General features: G+C 46.1%; 1 protein-coding gene across 3 annotated transcripts in view; it reads left to right on the forward strand.

Moving 5' to 3' along the window:
• SEMA5A (semaphorin 5A) overlaps positions 1 to 16203 on the forward strand; it is a 417033-nt gene that overhangs the window by 291170 nt on the left and 109660 nt on the right. For all 3 annotated transcript variants that reach the window (XM_039842786.1, XM_039842784.1, XM_039842785.1), the window contains one exon: positions 615 to 819. In XM_039842786.1, coding sequence (XP_039698720.1) covers positions 615 to 819 — 205 coding nt within the window. The remainder of the gene's footprint in view (positions 1 to 614; positions 820 to 16203) is intronic.

Here is a 16203-nt window from a genome sequence, read left to right on the forward strand (position 1 = left end):
ATTCACCACATTGTTTCTCTTTGTAGATTCTAAACAATTTTTTTTGTTTCTTTATCTTGGAATATGAGCACAAATCAATAAGCCAGCATATTGTTTTTGTAGCTCATGAGAACGATATTAGGATAATATTACATAATTTGCAGATTAGAATGGCCTAATTCTATCTCCATGGACTCCATATCTTGCTTATGGACCTACTGCTTCAACAAAAAATCTATAAGTCTGTATGATGTATTCGATTGCTGTGTTTTCAATTTACCTGATTTATCAAGCAGATATGATAGTATGCATTTAGCCAGACTGCTCCCAAGCGACTCAATAGGTGATGACGAGGTTTTGTGCACACGCTGTTCAAATTAAAGTCAACAACGATTTCTACTTTATTTATTCTTTTTAATTTCTGATCATCCATTTATGATGGAGTCGAGAGACTCCCCAAATCCCATGAGTCAAAATCTAAAATGGGAGGGGTCGGACGAAGGGGTCTTGGGGGAGGAGAAGCCGGCAGGTTGCTCGCTTCAGCCGTCCAGTTTCCCAGTCAGCCCCCGGCTGGGTGGCCAGCGTCAGCGGGTGACCAGGGGCCAGTTCCAGTAACGGCCTGTTCTCCCCCACAGTGCGGCACGGTGGACCAGGGCCTGTACGTGAACCTGACGGAGCGAAACCTGCAGGACGCTCAGAAGTTCATTCTGATGCACGAGGTGGCGCAGCCGGTGACCACAGTGCCCGCCTTCATGGAGGACGACAGCCGCTTTTCCCACGTGGCCGTCGACGTGGTGCAGGGCCGGGACGCGCTCGTCCACACCATCTACCTGGCCACAGGTAGGAGCTCGCTCCTCCCCCGAGGGGTTTGCTACCGGCTCCTGAGTTCGCGTTTTAAATTCTAAGCGTGCGATTTCCAAGTCAAGTTTGGGTCTTCCTTCCTCACGAGCAGCAAGACACACGATGCTCCCTCGTCCTTCCTCGCCCTCTGTGCTTCTTGTGGGAAATTGTAATTTCATTCCCTTTTTGCACTACATTAGTCATAATTTTAATTGGAAAAACAATGTCTTGTTTTCTCAACTATTCTTCCTTATCTTAACTTCTTGTAAAGGAAGGCTTTTCTTGGCAAGTTTAATTTGGATAGTTTAAGACAACAGAATTTGTTTGAGGACATTGCCGGCTGAAATATTATCCTAATGGGGACAGCAGATAATAAGCCAGCCCCTAGGGAAACATGGCGAGGTGATGACAAGCTTATGCAGTGGAGGTGAATCAGGCAATGTGGTCACGGGAGCCAGCGAAGGTCCTGTACTTGGCCGGTGACACTTGGCTTCTCCCAGGAGGTGACATTTAAACTGGGAGCTGATTGAGAAGTTAAGAGCCGGCCTTGCCTGAGGAGGGAACAGAGAAGGTGCCAGAGGCAGGAGTGGTCAGCTGTGGATGGTGCCCCCGTGTGGTCAGGCTAGGTCAGGACAGAGGTGTGACCATCAGATTTCCGATGGAGGCCACTGAAGTTCGGTCGCCAGGATGACCAGGAAGGACAGGCAGGAAGCGTGGGGGAGGTCAGTGCGAACACTGTGGCGAGCGAGGCTTCCAGAAGCTGCCCGGCGAGGGCTGGCAGAGGGCCACGCGGTAGCCTGAGGCTGGGCGTGGCACGAGGGTAAGTTCTTTGTTCGTGTTAAGAGCGGACATAGAATCGCCATCCTGGAGCAGGGTCCGCCTTGCTCACTGGCCTTAGGAAGAACCATTTCTCTTTTTCTGCTGTTTTTATCCTTCATGCCCTCACAGGGCGCCTGGCACCTGTTAGGTCGGATGAACTGGACTTTTCCACAAATTTTTCTCTGTGAATGTTCTGGTCGATGCCACAGAGAATAGAGTGTGGATTCTGTCAGGAAGCGGGGTGAGGGAGAGAGAATGGGGTTGGTCCCCAGCAGGCCTAGGGGGTCAGTGCAGAGCAACCTGAGGCCTCAGCCTGGGAATGCTGACCTGTTCCACATCCAGGGCCCACAACAAGGTGATGTTTGCGTCCCCTGCGAGCTTCTGATGCTTTCTAATGTCAGCCTCAGTTCAGCCACCGTAACAAAACACCAGAAATGGGGCAGCCGACACAGCAGAAATCTATTTCTCAGTTCTGAAGGCCAGAAGCCCAAGGTCACGGTGCCAGCCAGTCTGTCTCTGGTGAGACCCCTCCCTGGCTGATAGCTGGCCGTCTTCTCACATGGTAGAGACAGAGGTCATCTCTGTCATGTCCCTTCTTCTAAGGGCGCTAATCCCACTCGTGAGGGCTCCACCCTCATGACCCGATCACCTAGCAAAGGCTCCGCCTCCAGATGCCGTTGCTGAGGACCAGGGCTTCGGCGCGCATTGTGGGCGGGCACGCACGTTCAGTCCCCAGCAACGAGCAGCTTGTTCTACCACTCTTTGAAACATGCCCGGAGGAATGAAATACCTGAGGATTTTTATCACGAATGATAGGTTTGAACAGAAGCTACATCAAATCAAAATGTAGACCAGCTTAGATAAATTATAGATCTGAGATGAAATTACAGTCGACATCCGCAGCTGTTTAAACGGCATGGCCTTCGAGAAACTTGCTCGCCCCAGTCTGTTTGGAATGCTCCCCCCGCCACCCCGGCCTGGCCCCTTCCCCAGTGTCATGAGGCTGTTGCTCAGGTCACCCGGTCCTGTCTCCCGCATTTCTCATTCTGACAGCGACACTCCACTTAGCAAATACGTCTTACAGAGATTCACCTTTTTTGTTCTGCACGCCTGATTTTTTGCTTTTGTTTTATTCTACTTCCTGTTTACATGGTGAATCATGACATACACGAAGCTGTCGCTAACGCGAGACACAGGTCGGGAAGTGGGCGGAGATAGACTCTTCTGCAGTTTCCATGTCTGGCTGGTGCAGGTGTCGGTTAAAGTCGAGGGGAGAAGGGGTTTGCAGTGGGTGGAGGTCCCTTCCAGCAGAGGAGCAGTGGTGGACACGTGGTCCCCAAACCACACACGGGGACTCTGCAGACTCGCAGAGTTCTGCGGGAGGCCGGGTTCGCAGATGGTGTTTATGTTCGTTGATTCTAGCGCGATAATCCTAACTATAGAACCTGTGCAAACTATGAATCCCATGCCTCACCCAAGCTCGGGCCTCCCTCTGACGCCACCGATCAACACGTTTAGAAGGGGACCTCTTCTTTGGCAATGTTTAATCCCAAAGCATCTATTGCACGACTCCAATGCTGCCCCCTTATTCTTTCCTACCCTTATTCAGACACCATGTTCCGAAGATTCGAACCCCGTTCTGCCTCTACTAATCATTCATTTTATTTTACCATAACTATTCTTCCCTTCATTTAAACCCTTATTTCTAGCGCACTATGTTGGACCAGTGTTTGTTCATCCCAAGTGTGGATAAAACTCACCTGGAGGACCTGTGGAAATACGGCTCCAGAGCGAACCCCATGGGGTTCTGAGTCAGTGCAGGGAATCTGTATTTCTAAGAGATGCCCAGGGGAATATGACGCTGTGGGTCTCTGGACTATATTCAAGTAACACTGTTCCAGGTTATAACGCTCTTCTTGACCCAGACTCTCTCTCTGAAGGTGCACCTTGCGTTCTCTGAATCGGGCATTGATGTTACTGGGATTGGCTCCTAAGTGTTTGTGGGGCAGACGTGAAGTCTGCTGTCTGGTATGATTCTGTCAGACATGGTTACTCCTCACGTCGGTAGTTGCTGGTATGAGTTTCTAACTAGTTGGCAAAACAGCTATGACATGGTTTGAAAGAAAACGCTTTAAGATGCAGCAAGTTAATTAATACAGAATGATTAAAATATATGAGGATAAGAAAAACGGGGTCACAAATGTTGTCTAATAGAACGTGGTGATCTGGACACAGGCAGGCAAAGGCACTGGGAATGAGTTCCCCGAGATAAAAGAAGAAATGAGTCTGCAAAACTCAACGTGTTTGAACAATATTGATTCAGAATAAATGAGAACTAGATGTAGCCAGGTTAAGCTTTTAAATTCCAAGGATAAAGAAAGAATTATTTAGGCATTCAGGAGAAAAAATTTCTACAAATAAAAAAAGGGTAGGTGGTCCCAGAACACTTTGTAAGTACATTAATATGTGAAACATGGTTTAAAACATTCTGAGAAAAAGAAAATTTGAATGGAGAATGTTAAACTCAACCAGGAATAAAGAGAACCGGTTGATAGTCCCCAAAATGAAAACCTCAGGCAACAGAATACCAGGGGTCTCTTTTATGAACACAAAGCAAGACTAATTATTGACTAGATTCAGCCAAACGAATGATGCGGAAGCTTTCAGAAAAAAAGGGGGTAAAAACGTGGAACAGCACGTACCAAATTCTTTCTCATTCTTATTCAGGGACAATGTCCTGAAGATTCAAACCCCATTCTGCCTCTGCTAATCATTCATTTTATTTTTCCATAACTTTTATTCCTTTAATTCAAACCCTTATGTAGAGCGAGAAAGAATATGGGAGAACAGATTTCAATATATGTACATATACAAATGAATGAATGAATGAATGAATGGGAGAAAAATTAAGTGTGACTCAAGAGTTTTAATCTAGACCAATCTTTCCTTCAAAAATAGAGGCATATGGAAAATTTAGGGTTACAGCATCTGTGATTCCTCCTTTAAAAACAGAAAACCTTAGTTTCTAGCCAAAGAAGAAAATCAGAACAAAATCCTCAGGAAAGCAGTCATGGAAAAGGGGCTGGGAGATGCAGGTGGTTCCCAGTGGGAGGCGGGGTGTAGGACGGTACCCGCTAATAAACTTCCTTTCTCTTTTCTCCTCCAATAAGCTGTTAAAGGAAAGTTTGTCCAAGTAGCCTAGCAAATGTCCTTTTGTGTCTCAACATAAAGGAAGGGACCTCTCCTCCCCCGCCCCCCGCGGTGACACCTGATGGCATTACTCCCCTTTCTTCCTCACTCTCACAGCCCCGGGATGCACCGCTAAGAACGCATTAGCTCATAATCCTTGCTTCACGCTCTACCTGCTGGGCTGTCACAGTACTGGAGAACTGACCCAGCCCGGGAAGGTTGCATGGCTGCACGCCGAGGCTGGGGCTGATGACGTACACGCGCGCAGTAAACCATGTTCAGAAACTCAGCTTTTGATCCAAGTATATTAACAACAACAACAACAATAATAATAAAATGGAAAATTTTGTAAAGAAAGGAAATAACATGAATGGATAAATGTTTTTAAAGATGACTGTCCATTATTCCTGCAGAATGAATTGGAGGGTGGCACCGAGGGTAGAAATAGGATAAAAATCAGGGTAAAATTCCTTTCTACAACATCAGTGTGATTTTGCTTCAAGATTTGCCAATTCTATAAGAATAAATAGGCATCGTAGTGACATGTCATTGCCTTATAATTGTGTAATTAAGACAGATCTGTGATGAAGGCGATTTCTGTCACAAAGGAGGTCCAGGAGGAGATGCGTGTGGCAGGCATGGCCAGCAGACAGGTGGCAGTGTGGACCGAGGCACGCATGCCCACCATGGACAATATCTCCCCCAGAATGGCAAGAATTGGTTCTCGAGGGACAAAAGAAATCTTATTTTTTGTGTATAAAACATAGACATACAGGCACTACATAAACAGATATACAATCTTTAGTATTACAATTTCATAAGTGGTTGGACAAATTGCAGGAAAAAATGTAAAAATCTCCTTGCTGTGGCGATAATGAAAAACATTTGTGGATCGTGGCTCTTGGGCACAGGTTCAGTCTGTGTCCTGGGTGTCTGTAGGGTGAGAGCGGTTCCCGTTGAGAATGGCTCGGGACCAGGTGCGGTTTGGGCAGATGAGCGATTGCCGACAGCTCTTCAGAGGAGAGAAGCTGAAGGCCGCTCACATTCTCCCGAGATGACTCAGCAGCGAGCACAGCAGACAGACACCCTGCCCTCAGGAAGCTTCAGCCCTGGAGAGAGAGAGAGAGAGAGAGTGAGAGTGAGAGTGAGAGAGCGAGAGAGAGAGGGAGAGAGAGAGAGAGAGAGAGAGAGAGAGAAAGAGAGAGAAAGAGAGAGAGAGAGAGATGCAGTTACATTAAATGTTAGGTGGGAAAACCACAAGGCAGGAAGAAGGAACAGAGGGTGTCCGTGTTCACAAGTCTTTTCTAAGGGCGACAGTGATTTTCAAGGGGCAGGGGAAAGACTACACTTCACTTTCAAGGATTTGAGCTTTGTGGGAGGTCCCACCTTGACCATTTTCGGTGGAGAGTAGACCCCATGGACCTGGCCTTTATAAAGTTTGCAAATGCTGATGGGAATCTCATGGAGATGGAAGCCCGACGGAGTGAGAGAAGGGGCCACCAGATGGGTGACATCCTGGGGGTCCCCAGGCATTGGGGTCAGTAGAGCCCGAGGGAAGAGGAAGCGGGTGCCTCCCTGGGAGGCCTGGGAACCTGGACCTTGCACCCGTTGTCTTCCGCTTGGCTTTGCCAGGAGCATCACGGAAAAATATCACAACCAATGACGCCGTCGTCTCCTTTCTCCCAAAGGGAGCACACCCTTCTCACTGTTACCCGCTACTGAGCATTACTAAAATCCAGACATCAGTAATGCTTTCCAAATGAGCTCGTAGAAAAAGCAAATTAATAACCACCTGTCTCGAAATTTCTTCTGTGAGAGTAGCAATTGGCAACTAGCTCAACCAAAGCTGAATCCCATGCCCGCCTTTCTTATCTCTCTGTGTGCAGCCTCTTCCAGCGCCTAATTCTCAAGCCTTTTAGTTCCCTTTCTAGAGAGAGGAAGAAGAGACAGCTTAGTGAGGGTCCAGCCTCAGTGTTGCCTTGGATTAAGTACGTAAGACTTGAGAAACCTTCAGGAGACCCTTTCTGTTCCCCAAATTAAGTGAGACATTTACTATTGCCGTCGCTAACGATTATCTCCCTCAGTATTTATCATCAATTTGCAACTATCTAAAGTGGCGCGAGCAAGCATTAAATTGTGAAAATGCTCTACTGGAAAGATTGTTTACGACTACTCCGAATTCTGTCCTTCTCGCTGGAAATCGAGAATCCAAACCTAATTTGGATGGGCTTATTCTGCATGTGCCCATTTGTGTAAGAGGTTCCCATAGGCTGAAAGGGAATGTTATGTAGTTTAAATGCTGATTAGATAAAATTTAATGAGTTTTGAGTTTAATGATAGAATAATTATTATGAATATTAGCAATAGAGGAAAATCCCAGTTACGTGGTATTACGGATTAAATTGTGTCCCTCCCTAAAAGATATGTTGAATCTCTAACTTGCCAATATCTCAGAATGGGACCTTATTTGAAATAGGGTTTCTGCAGGTGTCATTAGTTAAGTCGTACCGGAGTAGGGCGGACTCTTAATCCGATAAGACTGGCGTCCTTATAAAAGAAGAGAGACACACACACAGAACGAATGACATGTGACAACAGGCAGACACTGGAAAGCCACTGCCAGAAGCTGGAAGGGACAAGGAAGGATTCTTCCCAGAGTCTCAAGGGAGTGTGGCTCTGCCACCTTGATTTCAGGCTTCCAGCCTCCAGAACCGTGAGATAATAAATTGCTGCTGCTCTAAGCCGTCCAGAATGTAGTATTCTACCACAGCAGCCCTACGCCACTAATTTAGCTGGGGTCTGCTTTTCCACTTTGCATCTGGTCTTCCAGCCAAATTTAAAGTATAGGCTGGCTTTCTACTGCACCCTCTGACATGTCACAGTGTCCTGAACTCAATGAGCAAAATTAGTTCTTTAGGATTAGTTTATGCCAGGCCCAATTAAAATGAAAAGTCTACTGTTGAAAACAGTCTAAGATATGCCAAACCACTTAAAATGGCCGAAACACAACTAATTGTTTTGTCTTACTTACTAATTGTTTTGTCTTATATCTTCCCGCCTTGCTCTTTCGTGTTTCACATGAAAGTTGCCCCAGGTTGTAAATCAGCGTAGTCCGTGGATAAGAGAAACCAAAACTGTTTCTTTACCATCTTTCCATAGAAATTCTGTCTAGTGCACATTTTTGATACGACTCCTTTAAATTCCATGAGCGTTCCTGGAGTCAAAGCACCATAGTCTCCGGTTCCCACACTGGGCTGTCCTCCTGTTGAGCATTTCGCCGTTTCTGTGTGGACGTAGGACGTCGTACCTCCAGAGGGACTTCAGCAATGTCCACCCAGCGCGCCGGGTTTTCTTGTTTCGTGACGTCTGCGTCACCACTCCTGCGGGGAAACATTCAAGCCACTTTCCACTTTCTAGATGAGAATTTCCTAAGACGAGGCTAATGGACAACACCAGTTATTGGAGCACAGATTGAAGGAATGTGCTTAAGAAGTTTTCACAGATATTTTCATCTTGGATAAGTCAATTAGGAGAAGACCCACTTAGCTAATCATTTGATGATGAATCTGCTACTGTTACTATGAAAGGATTTTTCTTGTTGATCTTAAGAACATAGGTCTTTGTAGGTGGTAAAACCCCCAGTTAAATGGCTTCTCCATTCTCATTCATTTCTTTGATTGCTGTAAATACATGAAATACGTTTCACGATTATTGCTAATGCTTGTTAACTACTTCTCTTCATACAAAATGCTTGTATTAAGAGATTTTTATCCATCTATTTGCCTATCTACCTATGGAATACATATACATGGAGAGAGAAAAAGAGAGAGAGACAGAGTTTCCTGTGTTCAATATAGAGTCTGATGATTTTTTTTTTTTAATGAAAAAAATTCAAGAGTGGAGATGCTACCAGTGTTTGAACTTAGATAGTAAAGTTCTATCTGTTTTTTTCCTACTTTTTCTATGATGTGTGTATAATCAACTATGTAGTAAAAGGAAATTACTTTTAAAGGAAGAAATCTAAGTTCTATCATGATAAGACATCAATTTTATTAGTACTGAACATGGCAGCCTGCAAGTTTCAACTTATTTAATTTGCCCTCATGTTAATTCAAATTTAATATCAGGTCTCCTGGGGGTATTTATAGGTACCAGAGCTAGAACTCAAATTATACTCAGAAACCTCATAAATCCCAAATGCCGATGATTAGATGGGACATGCAGCCCTGTGTGGTCTTTTCCTTTGTCCCATGTTTAGTTTTAAAGTTCAATTAAGATACTTGGGCTGGATATTAAAATGAATTCCATACAATACTTAGTAACATGTGAGACAGAGGTCATTTAAGATCATCTAGCAGAAGGCACAGGTCTGCTTCTCTTAGAGACATCTATTGACCAAGGAGGGAGCACATAGGGGCAGAAAAAATGAAAACAAACTTCAGAGGCATCTCATGATCCAGCTTCACGTGGAATGCTGTCGGTGTTCACCGTAGTTAGGAATAAAGACGAAAAACTTAGTCATCAGTGACGATAAAGTCAAGGGGCCAACTTTAGGAAATGGTTACTGAGAGAAATACAAGCACACTTCCTCCAGATTTAAGCCCTCCAAATACTCAGGTGAGCGATGTCAGGAATAACCCCACCCCCAATGAGAACCCCAGGCAAGCTTGGATGGGGTCGGCTGTCATCGTTTCCCACATTTTCATTGTACGATTACAAGTTAGAAGAGCATCTTAAAAGCCTTAGGGAAGTCTTGTTGTTCCTGTTCCCCGCCTTCATCTTCTGTCACGGGCACCCTGAACACAGTTCTACAGGGTAGCCAGACAGACAGCAGCAGCAGCCTGTAGTGGTCCTGGTCTTCTCATTTCCAGAAAGCGATATATTTGTCCAAACAGGGTTTACATGCTGTAGTTCTCAGGAATCATCTTCTAGCCGCTGCTGCTCCTACTGCTCCAGCCTGCCGTGTGACGCGTTTAGTGGCTGCTGTTGGAGCAGTCCACACATACCAGCGGACCTGATCTTGTTGCAGCCCTTACCTGATCGTTGTGGTTAACTCGAATTAGGTTGCTTCTCTCGGTGGTGAGGAACACTTGCACAGGTCACTTCGAGTAATGGTTGCACTGTGAGGGTACCTGTTTCTGCACCCCTCACCCCCAGCAGTCGCCTCGGTGCTGCGTTTCTTGATTTACTTTCCTGAAAGTCTGAGCTGTCTCCCTAATCACTGTAGTTCTGGCTGTGCAGAAGCCTCCAAGCCGGACCGCCTTGAAGGCTACTGGTTAGCTTGCACGGAAGCCACACTCGGGCCGGGGGCCCACTGACATCAACCGTGGGTGGGCCAGGGTCACGTGTGCCACAAGAAGGGCAGCTGAGCTCAGAAGGAGACACAGCTTCACGAACACTTCAACAAGGTGTCGATAGGATATTCAGAGATTTATAAGTTTTGTATTGGTTCTGTAACATAGTATCATAATACTAGCTTCCATGAGTCAGGAGCCTGGGCACTGCTTGGCTGCATTGTCTGCCCAGGGTCTCACCAGGCTGCCATTGAGACATTAGGTGGGACTGCAGTGTCACCCGAAGGCCTGACAGGTGAAGAACCCACTCCAAGCTCAATCAGGTTGCTGGCAGAGGCCAGTCAAGGCCATCTGCGGTCCCCTCCCACATAGTCTTCTCCACGTGAGCTCTCACCCCAGCCGGCCTGCAGAGAGCACCTTCATCCACAGGGAGAGCCCAGTCCCTCTCCTCAGTGCTTTCACCTGATTAAGCCAGGCCCACAAAAGATAATCCCACTTTGATGAATTCAAAATCAACTTATTTTGAATCTTAATGACATCTGCAGAATCCCTTCACTGTCGCCACATAATGTCACCCAATCACAGGAGTGACATGCCGTCATCGTATTCAGGTCTCGCTGCTCAATGGGAGGGGTCTACATTATTGTGGAGCCCATTTCGGAAATGTGCCACCGGTAGGAGGCCCCCCACCCCGCATGTGCTCTTTGCCCCCACCAAAAACAAAACAGAAACAGAAACAAACAAACCTCTCGATGTAAGACTTGAAAGTTTAAAATTAAATATAAAATGTTTCTCCTTGGGGCAAGCAGCCACTCCTGCAATCCTTAGTTCTGTTCATATTTAAAGGGAAAAACAGCTCTTCCTCTGGTTTGAGCTGCTGGGCTGCATTGATATTTGTTCTGTATCTGGTTCTCTAGACTTGACTGAAGGGCTCGTGGCAGAATGAACTCATTTTCCATTGGCTCCTGTGCTGCATGAGCAAATGTATGCACTGAAAAAAAATCTGCAGCGTGGAAGAGGAAGGCAAGGGGGAAATGTGTCTCACAGCGTTGAACAGCTAGTTCCCCACGAATCGAAAACAAATACACAAACAAAAATCCCTGGCAAATTAAAAACGTAAGAGCTGTCACCATCTCTGCTGCACCGCTCCTGACACGTCTGCTCTCTGCTCCTTCCTTTCTTTATGCTGTGGCCGGATGTGTGTTCCTTCCTGACTGGACGGATAAACACTGTCGGGGCATCGTCCTGCCCTCACCCACAAACAGGAAGGTGACTGCATCTCTCCCCCAGGGGGCGCTGTCCCTCTGACACCCAGTGATTCCAGGACCCCCCGGGGAAGATTCAGGGTTCCCACAAGAAGAGGCTGTCCTCTGCCCGGGGTCGCTGGGAGCTCTGTGGTGCAGTTTCCTGATCCCTTTGGGAATTCAGGGAGCAAAACTGGAGAACTTCACCACAGCTCCACACCCCCCGACGGGCGTGAGAGCAATCTGTGAAATCGCTGTCGGCTGGGCCACCACACTCATCCTCTGGGCTGTTAAATAAGAAAGCGGAATTCTTCCTGGTACCATAAAATCTGGAGTAATTTGATTCTGTTACGACGCGATAACAAATCGAATCTTTGCACTAGGAAAACTCAGTGGACTGAGTGAATCTCTGCAGCGATTTCACCTAACACAGGGGACGTGGTAGCGGGGGCTTCGCAAAGGTGTCAGGCCGCTGGGGCCAACGCGGAACCTCATCCGATCATAGCAGACACATTACTCGTACGATTGTTTACGCCTCAGTTTCGAACATCTACCTTTTTCATGCTCCATCTTAACACATTCTGCTGTCCTTGCTAACTTGCGTATCTGACCCTCGCCTGGCAATAATGACCAGCCGTGCTCAGCAGACTTCGGCCTTGGCATCTAGGTAATTAAATTCTAAAGCAGACGACAGTGCATTCAAAAAGACTAGGAAGGAGTAGCTGTAGTCAGTCTCCACGGCATGATGAAGTATCGTTAATGATGACATTATATACGCGCTTTTCTTCCCGAATTTGTTACACCCCAGAGTGACCGGAAGAAAAAACATCTCATCATTCCTTGCAAAATAAGCCTTCACAGAGGAGATGTGGGTAGAGACATCCCTTAGTGTCAAAAGAAGGGATTTGAGAGACCTGTAAGAAGGCTAAGGTGTGGGCGGTGAGGTGTACCTATTAATTTTGTAGTTCCCACCAGGAACCCATTAGAAGAAGTGGATTCTCCCCAGATCAGCTTGATGAATTAACACAACCTGTTCCCTTCCACCAGGATGCCTGCAGCCAACTGTGATCTGGGTAAACAACTTGATGGTGCTGCAATTAGTAACAGTGCACATGTGTACAAACAAAGCTGAATGCGCGGGAAAGTATTTGTCACTTGCAGAGATGTCAACTTCAGAATGTCTTGACCGTATTCCTGTCCAAAAAAAAAAAAATAGCATAATCCCACAAAGAGGTTAAAAAGCCGTCCAGTTATTTTTCGGTTTGTAATGCTTTCATCTCCCTTTCCTTTCTGAAACATAGAGATGGCCAAGTCATTGTGCGTTAAGTGGGTATTTTATGGTCTTTAAAGAGGATCATCTTTACAGCAAGATGCTGCAGAGGTTCTTATCAAGGAACCACAGAATTCTCACAGTGTTAGGAATGGATGATGTGTCCAGCTGAGGCCCTTAGGGGCAAATGCTGCTGTTACTTGACCCACCTGACTTACCTGTTGGATAAGTAAGTTTTTCTTACGATAAGATGAAGACAGTGACTCTTGATAATGAGCTCTTGTCTGAAGACTCAAGGCAGCCTGAACTCAACCAACCCCTGAAGTCAAGAATATCTGAAGCTATAATTATGTCCCAGTTGATCTTACAGACCAAAGGAAAATCAATGTGCAGAAGAAAGTCGCCCCGACTGCTTTGCATCTGCCGACCTTAGTGAACGATAAATGAATGCTGAGCAGACAGCGAGATGGGAAGCGGGGAGGCATCTGTCCACCCAGCCATTCCGATCGTCCAGACCTTAGTGAACGATAAATGAATGCTGAGCGGACAGTGAGATGGGAAGCGGGGAGGCATCTGTCCACCCAGCCATTCCGATCGTTTATTATTTTAACTAACCCAAATATAAGTTTAAATAACCCCAAACAAAAGAGAAAGAGAAAGAAAAAACTCTGAGCCATTTAAGAGCATTCAATGCAAATTAATTAAGTTTCTGACCAAGTGATAGATTATCATCACTTTGTAGATTCCTAAAGCCTACAAAAGCTAAACTCTGTTTGAAATTAAAGCATTTTAAGATTAAAAGGATGTTCAGAAGGACAGTGCTTATTATCTATTTTTAGTCTAATTCTCGAACTCCGGCTGAGTATAATGAAACTGATTAAATATCTAATTCTTTTGTACTTGAGGAATTAAATGAGAGGAAGGGAAAAAATGTGCTCAAAAAAGATTTCTTTCTTGAACTAGAAATATGTGTGAAGCATTGTTATATGAGGCTGAAATGATGAGAGTTTTCTAGTTACTAAATGGTGATCCTGAGACCTGCAGAAGTTGTTTTTCACACCCCAGACCAGATATGAGGTATTACAGGTCTTAAATTTTATGTATTTGTGCCAGCGATAAAAACTTCAGTAATTAATTGTCCAGATACTCAAATACATTTATGAGGTTTTGAAATCATAAAAACACATTCTCACTTTAAATATCGAAAATGATCTCTAAGATTAATTATTAGGTTGGGGGCTTCGTTTAGGTCTTCACTGATACGATCACTTAATTTCTGAAATCTGACCTTGACCATCGCAAAAGAACACTGGCTCCAAGTGGAAAACGGCCCCAACCACGAAAGCCTGATCTTGTCCTTGATTAAGCAGGTCTTTAAAGGCAGTCTTCAAAACGAGCGGATGCTCTTTGAGTTAAAGTACCACTTATTTTTTCAATTCGAAATTGTATTGGTTACTCAACGTCGGCGTTTCAGAAACTATTTTCGTGGGCGGCATTAATTTGTCTCTGCGAGGATGGGATACGAGCCAGCTGTCTTGGTCTCTGTTGAATCGCTGACCTGTGAGGAGTCACCTGACAGCTTGTCTTCAGGAATCTCTAACTTTCAAAGATCTTGCACCCCCGGGTCCTCAGATTCTGGGGTCTTCCTGGCCTTGAGCACAGAGAATGCCAGGAGCACGAGGGCACAGGCCGAGCGCCAGGTCCGAGCGCCCTGGCTGGGCTCTGACTTCCCAGCCAGTTTTAGTGACCGAACCTTTGACCTGTTTCCTCATGGACCGTGATCCGTGTTCTCCAGTGTCTGAGTTCTGTCCTGCATCCTCTGACACATCCCATCCCAGGAATCAGAGGACCATTTGTGTGCCCTGTGCTTGGTCCTACACTGTCACCTTCCCTGGTCCTCTGTCGCCTGCTGTCTGACTGGGACCCTCGCTACGGCCTCCGTGGTTGGAGGATGTATATCTGGTGTTGGAACCAGGCTGCCCCTCAGCCACTTGAATCCCAGTTAGGAAAAAAACAGTGATTTTTGTCAAGACTCATTTGCCTTCCGTGTGAATAAGAAATGAGCTGGGATGCCACGTGGATCAAAAACAAACGTGCACCCAGAAAAGATTCGGGGAGACACATGGGGAAGTCAGCGCCGAAGCTAGCACGCCCAGGGTCCTGGAGCTGTGTCATTAGTGTGGGGCGTGTTTAGTGGCTGGGTTTTCAGCAATTCATCTCAGTAACGTGTCACAGTATAAGCCTATCCCCCCGCCCAGGAACGTGTAAGAATTAGTGCCATTCTTGCCCCTTGGATGCCAGCAGGGGCTTTCCTGTCCCTTAGATATCTGTTCCTTATTTCAGACTCCCATTTTCATGCCTTTGGAAGTCTGCCGCCCTCCCCATAATTAGTGTTAATTAACCTCTGGGGTTATGCTCACGACTTCCTGTCCATGCTCAGGGGTAATGTGATTCTCAGGCTGTCAGGTATAAACTCAGCTCCTCTACCAGACTGTGTTTAACAGGAATAAGACACGGCAATCAGAAAACATCATAAAAAGTTCGATGGTCGCCAGGAGGGTTTGCTGAGGAACAAGTAGCTTTCTGCCATCCACCTGGCTTCTCCCTCCCACACCTTTATCCTTCATTCTTTCTTAATCAGACACCAGCAGACTTTCCACCCTTTTCTCACGTGGAGCCCTTCTTCCTTGACGCTGCCTCCTCCCATATCCGGGTCATTATGTGGATAGAGGGGAAGCGTGTTGGCTCGCACCCCAGGCATCCTCCAAAGAGTAACCGTGACATCTCAAGAAAACGGTTATGGAACAGAAATGCGTATATCTTATTATATGCTCAGGCCCCTTTTATTTTGAATACTTACTCCTATTTTAATATATTTGCATCGAAAATTAGCTTTCCATCAAGTGCAGGTACGTATGTAGGGAGACAGCATGTGGTGTGGGGGTGGGTTTGCACACCTAAATTTAAAAAGATCGAGAGCTGCATTCCGTAGAGTAGTTTTCGGTTTTAACAAGGCTTCTGGGAGGCCACGGCCTACAAACATAATACCGTTTTTGATGTGTGTGTTAGGTATAGGGAGTAAATAACAGGCCTGCCAGTGTACCCAGCAGCCAGGCCACACCGCCGTGCCCCACGCGAAACCCACGCTCTCTTCCTGAAAGTGCCACGACGCCTAAGTTTGTTTCTATTACTTCCTTGCTTTCTTTAATAATTTCACCACATTTTATACCCTAAATGACATGGCTTAGCTTGATGTGATTTTAGATACAAGTGTATTCTCCTGAGACTTGCTTTTTAAAGTTGCGTTCATTTTTTTTGTCGGTGATTCATCTCTCCTTATGCAGCAACTTGAGTCCTGTTATCGTCGTGGCCATGTCGTTTTTCTCTGTTTGCCTGAATTTACGTTAACCTCGTCTGTGGGTGTTTGGGCGGATTGCAGGACTTTGCTGTCCTCAGCGATGCTGTCAGATGCATCCTTGTCATGTCTCCTGGAACTTGTGTAGGACCCTGTCTGGGGCAGAGCTCCCCGGTCGTGGCGACCGTAGACAATGACATTCTGCATGGCAGA

This window comes from Pteropus medius, unplaced genomic scaffold, assembly GCF_902729225.1.
Source record: "Pteropus medius unplaced genomic scaffold, Ma_sr-lr_union100, whole genome shotgun sequence".
NCBI lineage: Eukaryota > Metazoa > Chordata > Mammalia > Chiroptera > Pteropodidae > Pteropus > Pteropus medius.